This window comes from Cariama cristata, unplaced genomic scaffold (genome assembly GCF_000690535.1).
Source record: "Cariama cristata isolate BGI_N322 unplaced genomic scaffold, ASM69053v1 scaffold19632, whole genome shotgun sequence".
Taxonomy (NCBI): Eukaryota; Metazoa; Chordata; class Aves; order Cariamiformes; family Cariamidae; genus Cariama; species Cariama cristata.
The window spans coordinates 39423-49460 of NW_009602358.1; the positions used below are offsets into that span (position 1 = coordinate 39423).

At 38.1% G+C, this 10038-nt stretch overlaps 1 protein-coding gene across 1 annotated transcript in view; it reads right to left on the bottom strand.

Annotated features, from left to right (window-relative positions):
- BMPR2 (bone morphogenetic protein receptor, type II (serine/threonine kinase)) overlaps positions 1-10038 on the bottom strand; it is a gene marked incomplete at its 5' end in the record, with an annotated part of 49199 nt that overhangs the window by 20047 nt on the left and 19114 nt on the right. The window contains one exon of the mRNA XM_009694744.1: positions 2-107. Within this exon, the coding sequence (XP_009693046.1) occupies positions 2-107 (106 nt within the window). The remainder of the gene's footprint in view (position 1; positions 108-10038) is intronic.

Sequence of the window (10038 nt, forward strand, 5' to 3'; positions counted from 1 at the left end):
AAGCATCCTGTATCCAAAGAACAGAGCAGCAATCAAAACAGCCAGTACAGACACAGATGCAAGGGCAATAACTATAGTCTCATCTCGATGAAAAGAATGAGAAGAATCTGAAAGAAAACAAGATGAAGACTCTTTAATTTGAAAAATTTGAAAGAATCAGCACTATAAAACCTGTAAATGTTACAACGAGAAAAAAATTCTACTCTGGATTGTAAGACATTGCACTAAACTCATTTTCCTCTTAAAATCTAGGGATGGCAAAAGAGCTGATCAGCTTAAAGACAGCTGAGCGCACATTCATCAGTAGCTTTTCCCAGTTTTCCCTTGCCAGTGCAGAGAGAGGCACCAACAGTGGAAAGTGAATGTTCTTTCTAGTTGGCAAAGTTCAGCCAAGCCATACAAAGCCAAGGTGATGCAGTCCTACTCTGCTATCTGCCTCAATCCAGTTTCCTGGTATGAATCAGGTTTGTAACTTTTACAAGTCTTTTTAAATTATTTTTCCCAGAATGAAAATCTCACAAAAGGTTTATAAAAACACTGCAAATGTGATGAATACTGAATGTTTTGTATTCAAGTATCTATAACATACATTAGATACAAGTCCATTTATGCAAATATATCAAAATACTTTGGGGTTTTAATTTGTTTCATCTCAGCGCTCAGATAATTTTTAGCATAATTCTCTCTCCTTAATTCACAAAAAGACAGAGATAGCTCCACAGACTGCAGCAGAGTATCAGGAAACCTGAAACAACAACAAAACACTGAACAAAATTAAATAACTAGTTTTATTGAGCCTTTTTAAAAATAACATTTTTTTTTTTTCAAAATATAGGTATCTTGCCTTTCCCCCCCCCCCCCCCCAAAAAATCAGAGAGGGAAAAAATTTTCATGAAAAAATTTGTTAGTGTCTTGAATGATTAGCTTAATGTTTCTTCATGTCAGACCCTAGTCTTGCTTCTTGCAGGCATATAAAAATTCAGCCACTTTTATATTAAAGTTTATTACTGCAGATATTCCTCTGATGTCAGAATCACTGGAATGTGGCACTACAAGACCTCATTTACTTTGGCTTCAAAACCAAGTTTGGGAACTGTGTTTAAACTTGTCTTATATATTGCTAAAACTACTCCTTAAAAGACTGTAATGAGACCTAACTATGCTAAAACCACAAAATATAAAATGCACACAAGGCTTAAACATTGGGTAAATTTTTAGGTGAGACCGAAATACAATTTACCCCAGTCTACACTAGCTGAATAAACTGACGAATTCACTTTGCTTGAACTGCATTTAAAAGAAATTAAACATGATTCACTTATTCTAATTCCCAGTGTGGATAGACGCAAGAGAACCAGATAAGAAGAGAAAGCAAATTTAAAAGACAACAGCTTCCATCTTTACATAACCATAATGGTTAAGAGGAAATAATAAAAAACTGGTAAAACAAAATACCAGAGAGAGTTTCAGCTGTGATAGAAGTATGTGAAAAATCACCCACCAAAACCAACATGCAGCTCATATCTCATAAACCCTTTAAATAAGAGGGAGCTTGTGATAATCATGACACTATCAAATTTAAATTTGTTCCGTCAAAGAAATACCATCACTACTGGTTTGGGTAAAATAAGTTTCACTAAGAAAATAAGCTATTGCCACAGACCACTGTACTGTGGAATAAGAGTTGTGACTTCCATTTTGAAGAGATTAAGAGATACATGTTACAATTCTCATCTAAATTATGAATTCAGAACATATACATACATACATATAAATTAAAAAAATACAACATCATAAAGGAAACTTACATCATACAAAGCTGTATGAAAGATTGCACAAGTGTAAGAAGCTGAATAATTGCTGGCAGGGAAATGGTAATTTTGACTTTCATATTTTTGAGAATGGAATTCACATTTTATTGGTTTATCTTTTAAAATCTATATTAAATGTAGTGGGGTTTGCATTAGTTCAAGACAGTGCCTAGCATGTACTAAGAAAATGCAGGTTTTGAGGGGCTAAGCTTTTTGCTATAATCTCAACTGTCTTTTCTTTGACCACGCAACTAGGGTGCAGACATTTACAACCTTCCCATTGCTAAATATACAGTGATCATTTCCACCACTGTTTGCTGAATGCTATCGAACGCTGAAGTTTGATCGCTCTACTTTCATTCTTCTTGCAATTGAAAGGTTAACAACATGCCTCCATCATGAGGGTCCTCTACCCTGGAACAGGATTTTGCTGTTCCTCCACTCCTAGCATGGTCCAGGGCAAGGGCATCCTGAGCAACACGGGTTATTTAGCAGCTCTGGTTGCATTGGCACACTTGCTCTTTCTCCCCTCAGAAGCTTGTGAATGGTGGTGTTATGCAGGCTGGAGAGCTACTAGAAAAATCTCCAAATAACAATGTTTTGTGTCGATCAGCAGTAGAAAAACATGCAGAGAAAAAGGACTGTTACTTTCTAGTTCCTTTATGGACAATCCCCTCCGGGGGCTTTTTCTGTGCAGTCACCAGGTAACCTCAAAGAGCATCCTTGGCCTTCAACAGGAAAGAATGTTTTAACTTTTTTTTAAGCAAAGTTGTTTCTTAAGAAATCTTAGATGGGCTTATCTTGAACCGATTTTTAATTCTTATAACCATTTTAAAATAATGTTGTCAACATTCCAACAGCCAAGTCAGTCCTACAGTGTGAGTTCCCATTGTCAGGTTGTTGAGCAACATTTATAAATTTAAGAATAAATACAAATTTCTTAATAAGAGTAACTGAACACTTCAATGGAATGGTAATGTGCAGCTCAAAAGAATATGAGTGGGTAAAACGCTGCATATGATGGCCAGTCATTTCCCAGCAAGGACAATTTTAATATCTTTTACTTGTAAATCTACATACAAAGAAAAGCACAAAACTGACACAATGATAAAAAGCTTAGACGGCCCCAAACCCCCACAAAAAGTACTATTTCTATCTGCCCTCTATTTGCTTTGTATGACTAATAACTTTTTATGTTGTCAGATCATCAATCTTTCTTAAATAGAACAAAAAGGATATGTCATTTATCGACCTTCCAAAGCTTAACAAGACTCTTACTAATTCATTTTTTCCATCCATCTGTTTCTTTGGATATATTTCATCTTTAGCCTTGTACATCAGCTGCTGACTTGCCTTTAAATGCCCAGATAAGAAATGTTAGCAAAGCCAAAACCAGATAGGACCTCTCAAGGCATTTCCTCTTCTATCTACTTATAAGTAAAATAATACATATTTTATATATACATATATAAGCCGTATAGACAAGCCATATTTCTCATGGTATTATTTGGAGATGCATTTTAACTAACTCACCAAAAGGCACATCAGTGTGGATCAGTGATTACCGACATTTAAGCAAGGCATTTTTTTTAATAAGAACCTAAAATACACACATATACAAATTTCATGTTTTCTTCTATGAACTTATAGTCCTGTCTGAAACAACCACAACTTCTTAAGATTAGGAAATGCAATATGAAAGTTTATTTGATATTACACTTCCTATCAGTAGCTCCAGATGCATCACAGAGCACAAGCAAAATTTTCTGCTTGGTCTGAAACTGTTAACAACCCTGTCCCTAAATCAGTGGATTCTGCTTTTAAAGTTTATTTACAATGACAAGACACCTGTCCTAAGGCTTCAGTATTTTTTCATCATTCATAGCACGAACTGACTTTAAACATGCATAACTACTATTCAACAATCTCATTTGAGTTTTTGGGATCATTACCAATATTGGGGTATTTCTTTAGTGACAAATACAAAATGAATGAAAAACAGACTGTCCAACGCTGGCTTCCAATTTCAGACTGGGAACACTGGTATCTCAATATTATTCCCAAACCAATGTATAACATAAAAAAAATAGCAGTAGCATATGCTGAGCAGAATTAGCTGCATACCAGAAAATCCAGTGATTAAGGAGTTGACTACTGAGCCAAATTCTACCTACACTTGCATGCAGAAGGTATCAGCAAAGCTTCCTCAAGTTTATGTTACTGTAACTGAAAGCAGAGGTTAGCATAGTTGCTTGTTTCACTGCTATTTATGTATGAGAGTTTTATTTCCAACTTCCATTTAGGCTCCCCGATCTAAAACAAAATTTGCCAAAACAAAAAACTAAAACCAATAGAAACTGTTGGCACCTTAAGAGCCAACTTCTTATCTCACTTGGATGGGAAAGGGAAAGCACTGCTCACAGGGCTACCGACTCTTCAAGCAGCAGCATGAGGATGCCATTTAGAAGGCACCCAGCACGTACATGCAGAAGCTGTACGTGAAACATTTCTGCCAGTAATTCTGATACTAGTTAACATTTTTCTGAAGTCCATCAATCGCACCACAAAGAAGTATCACAGCAAATAGTACAACAGTCGTCTTTTTTTTTAAATAAGAAAAAGAACCAAAGTATGACTCATTCAAACAGAGACGATCTCCTTCTGGCTGGGGAGCAGCTGGTAACCAACGAGCCACTGTTCCCAGAAGCGCCCTGACCTCACCATCAATAAAGAGCTTGTTTTTGGGTTCCAAAAACCTGAGTACAGCAGGTCCTGTGTACGGAGAGAATTTTGTCAAAGGTACACACAAATAATTGAGAATGTATTTCAGAGCAAACTGTGAAGGGGAATGTTTCTAGTAGTCCAGTAGAAGTTAGTGAGCCAACTGGCTGAACCCAGCCCTGCACTTCGGATACTCCCTGCAGGCTCTTCTACCACATTAGGGATTTCTCTCTCTTCTCTCAGGCATCACAGCCATTATAGTTTCCAAACACTTACACAATATCTTTGGTAAATTAATTTTTTTAAATTAAGCTTCCATATTGCCACACATGGAGGTTGTCTGCTGCTGCCTTCCTAACCTTCCTCAGGAATGACACAGAATGAAAAATGCTGATAGTACTAATGGCATCAGGAAGACGAATATTTTTCTTTCAAATTAACTTTTCCACTATAAACATAAGTTTGTAATATTAATTAATGCAAAAGTATTTCAATCTGTGCCTATGCTTGGAAAAGCTGCTTCTTTAATTTCTCTGTAATTTAACTTTCAAAAATGAAAGCCTCTTTTGTATGCATCCTGCTTCCGTACTTTAAAATTAGCATTTATCCTATTACCAAAGAACATTTTGAGAAATCAGAGAAAACCGAGACAAAACCAGGTAACAATGGCCTATGGCAAAAGAGTCTCTTCCCTGGGAGCCAGAAAGAGGATGTGTGATTCCTGTATCTTCCTTTCCCATCAGCAAATGCTGTGAAACCTGCAGACAGCTATCCCCTTAGTTACCCTCACCCCAATGTATCTTCCCTCTGTGGCCACTTCAGATAATGCATCAACTAACCCACCACTGCCAAAGTTACTGCATCAGTTCAAGCAGGAAAGTCTGTGCTGTGAAGGTAAAATATTCCAGCCTGGTTGATGAACTGTGAGGAACCCATGCAGAGTTTTCACATTTCCTGCTTCATCATTCAGCAGATGTTGCCCCTGATACTATTACTCAAATTACAAGGTATGAAGTGAATGGAATGGGAAATGAGGAGAAGGAAGGATAGTCTCCTCCTCCTCATAGCAGCTGAAAGCTGTCCTGGAAACTCCTCTCTACCACTATACCAAAGGTGCTACACCACAATGGCCAAAGAGCTCCCTGGGACACCACAGAGATCACTGTTATGCTGACACATCTTAAGACAGCCATGAGAAAAGACAGTGAGTATTAGCCATGTTGAAAAACTAGGAATCCCATGGGGGAAAATTTGGTTGTGTAATTAAAGGCTGTATCACAACACACACACACAAGAAGATGCCTTAAAACTGTGCAAGCAATGACACAATTTCTTTCTAATCTTTAAATGTTTGAATATGAAACCTTAGGCTTTGCAATGCTGTTTCAATGCTATATATTTATATGGGAGTGATCATATAATAAAGGACATTTGCACATAAATTTCCACCAGATCTCTATTGCTATTAAAGCTTTTCATTCCATTTTTAGGAATCTGTCTACTCTTCATGTAAACGACTCACAGCTGTGTATCTGTCACACAGTAGTAAATAATTCTAGAAATATATGTGTGTATTTAAGTTAAGCATTGTATAAAAACATTTTAGAGAAACATATAATTATTCTATGTAATGAAAATCAGTTTTAAAAATAATTACCTATGTTTCCACAGAATTTCTTGTATCAGTATTTCAGAAGCCAAGTGGTACCAAAATAATAATATTTAAATTGCCGTATCACCAAGTAAGTAGCAATGTTAGCCTCCAAGAAGTAAGGAAAACACCATCCTTTAACCTTCACAGCACAACAGTAACATCTGATTCTTCAAAACAACTACAGCTGTATGGACTCTGATCAAAGTCCATAAAATCACACAGGGACTCAAAGATCTGCACATACAATCGCTTTAAAAAGAAGCAGAGTCTTCACGCCATCCTACAACTATTTCTTTGATGTGATAGATTCAATATGTTCCTTGCCAATCTGTTGCAGAGTTGCTTTTCCATTAAGGAATCCTAATGACGCTGAGGACGAGATCAGAAGCATGAAGGAAACCTTACAGTTCAGTCACCAACATAGCACAAGACGGAAGGCTGAAGCGTGGGGGCAATATGGTCTTCAGCTGCAGATGACTGCAAATATGCTCTACAGATTGCAAAAGAGACTTTTCAAGTTAATTAATTCTACTTGCTTTTAAAGCCACATTTCTTTTCACAGTGGCCCTGCACAACTTTCAAGACAGTGATAAGATCTCAGTCCGTTGAAAAACCATACAATTGGCAATCTTTTCCAAGGGCCCACAGATCTCAATCACAATCTGTTTATCTGTTCTGTCTACACATAGCTTATATCAAACATGTCCTAGGAATCTTTCACAATGTGTAAAATAAGCCCTCATCCCTTACTGCATTCTAACAGTGCATTCCAACCAAACCAAAACACCTCATCAGGTCTTTTTTCCCCCTCTTTTCTGGACAGTAATCAACAACATTTCTTTCCAACTAACTGACCACTACCTCATTCCTGATCCACTGTCCCGCAGCAAGAGAGTTCAGTCTTCATCACGCTAGAGCAAATGACAAGAAAGCCTCCAATATAAACACTATACCAAAACAACTCAAACTACTTTAAGTAAATCTTAAATTCACTCAGTACAGAGAAGAAAATGTGAAAGTAAAAAAAAACTAAGCAGAGAACTTGTAACGAAGAAGTGTGTTAGTAGCCTTTTAGATACCATGGTCATAGGTCAGACTTTCATATATGCAAACAAGAATCCCAATCACACAGCCTTCTACATCAATTTCACTAAATGCATTTAAATCCACATTTTTAGTTAAGCTGGAACTACAAGGTCAGAATACCTTAAAGTTATATTCTACAGACCTTTACAATGAACTCCAGCAGGAGTTATTGCCAGTTTTCCATTAAACCTATGCATAGCTGAGAATGATGAAAGGAAAAAAATAGCGTTTCCTAAACAACTTTTGCCGTTCACCTAAGCTTTTATAGGTCCATGTTTTAAAACACCTATTATCCTAATTCTGATTTATAAGCCCGCACATTTGATGTGAGGCTGCACCCTTCTTTAAGCGCTTGACAATTTATTAACAAAATTAAAATCCATGTCCAAATTTTGTAATAAGATACTACAAAATGTAAATATCTGATACCTATCAACGTGACCACCTTCAATACTTAAACCAAAGTTAAAGTAAAGAACACTATTTCACATACAATTTTTGGAGGCACCTGAGAGCACAATGAAGTCAGCAAGAAAACTGCTACGGAAGAGGACTGAGCACTCGGTGCTCAACGCAGACGAAAAGCAGTGGGAACCGTATTTTTTGTGGGAGATGGTGCAACATTCTTTAACTAAAGAATCCTGCCAACTAGTGACCCTAAGGCAATCCTCTTTCATGACTGAAAACGGATGTTTTCTCTGAACTTAAGAGTAAATCCCTGGTTTCTAGTCTACTGGCTTAGATGAAGCAGAAAATTTGCAGTTAGTTCCAATTATTCCATTATATAGTGACCAGTATGTTTCCACTTTGCATTTAGCATCATCATATTTGACTGATTTTAACTTTTTATATAAAATTTCACACACTTCTTGTCATGAAGTGTCCTTTATGACGCATCTTTTCATGTTTTTCTCCACATTAGGAGAGCTAAAATTTTAATTCATTTTTCACATAATCGCACGGCTGTATGGAACCTGGACTGTAAGAAAGCACCAGACTCTCACGACACTTGCAGTAACAACACGACCTGGCAGCAACGCATCATATATCCCTGTCTGCCTCCTCAGAGCATGCCTCAAAACACCTTAAAGCTTGGGCTGTAAAATTTATTTTCCATAATATACTCCAAAGGAATCCTGCTACAGCTAGAAGTCACTCATTCGTGATGGCAGAGTTTCAGTGGGCAGATCTCTCTTTAAAAACCTGCTGTCAGAAAACGCGGTTTGGATTTCAGCTTTCTGGGCTTTGTCTCAAAGCGGAGGGCTCCCTCACTGCCCCTGCAGCCAGGCGGCCTGAGGGGTGGAATCCCTTCCAGCACCTCTGTCCTCCTCTGGGGTACCGGCTGCCACCAACCACCTCATCCGGAGCCAGGCTGTGGGTATTAGATTCACTTTTTTTGTTTGTTTTGAAAACTGAAGGCTGCACTGATACATGAAACTTAAAAACTAAGCACGTGTGGTAATTTCTTTGGCAGAGAAGTGGGTTATGCAATCCCCAATAGCTCCTTCTTTGATGACTAGATAGAGAGGTGAATTAGCAGCTTGTCGCATTTGTACAGAAGTAATTCCTGAGCTGATAAAAACCCAACACAACTTCTCTTTCTGCCTTTTCTTCTGTGAGTTCAGGCATCTTCAGTGTAATTTCTAACGCTGTTGAACAGACCCTTATAATCATGATGTATGTAAAATGAATAGCAATTCAAAAACAACACCAAATTTAGATTATCTGTCTGAAGTTCCCTATGTACCAATAAATAGTTGGTTACTACAGAGATAAAAGAAATACCTTGCTTCTATAGGCAAACTGTATTTGAATACACCTCAACCTTGTCTTCATGCTTAACGGAAAGCTAATTTGGGTACTTAACCAGATACAGGGGACATCTTCTATATTGAAATAAAATAGTCAGAAAAATGTTTTTTAGTAAGAAGGCTGAAAAAAACATTTACATTACCCCCCTATATTGATCTTGGACCAACCAGACTTCCTCCTTATCAAACCAAGTGGTAACACTGGCTTTAACATAATGGCAGTCTTCCAGCCCTTGTAAAAACATTGGATCAAAAAATGTACATGCTGCAACAGAAAAAAATGAGTACTTCAGAAAGCCTCTTTAAAGCTATTTCAAGTTATTTCAAATCCAACAGGCTCAATAGCTAAATATTTTGTGTTTGTAATGTTACCAGGCACTAAAAATAAAGCCCAAAAAATGACGTCAAGATACTGAAATGCCTTTTTTTTTATGGGTGAGCAAACAAACAAAACCCTCCAAAGCCCCCAAATCTTTTAGAAAAGACAGCTCTGATCCCATGTGCCTGCATTTTTCATGTCTTTGAGAGCTCCAAAGCCCGGGAACGCTGCCTACGCATCAGTCGTTCTCCCCTTGTTCCTACAAACCCAAGTCCCCCCCTTGCCAGCAATTTCCTCAGTGGGAAGGTTGAGCCAAGCCCAAGCAGTGTGGGTCGGCTGGGCCTGTCCAAGCAGGCCCTTCCTGGGTGCACCTCGGCGGAGCGGCGGGTGTTTCTGTTCACGGCCGGCGTTGCCAGCTGTGGCACAGAGGCACGATGCTGCTTCCGCCCGCCACCAGCTCTGCGCTGCGGGCACGGGCATGGAGGACTAATGTCCTGCTAATAAAGCTGCATGCCTCTGACTGAGGTTCAGGAATATTTTTTTTCTGTCAACCTTAGCAATAGGCGATGAAAAATGAACTGATTTAATGGACATGACTGCAGGGGGGGTTTATTCCAAAATAATTTCACTACACAC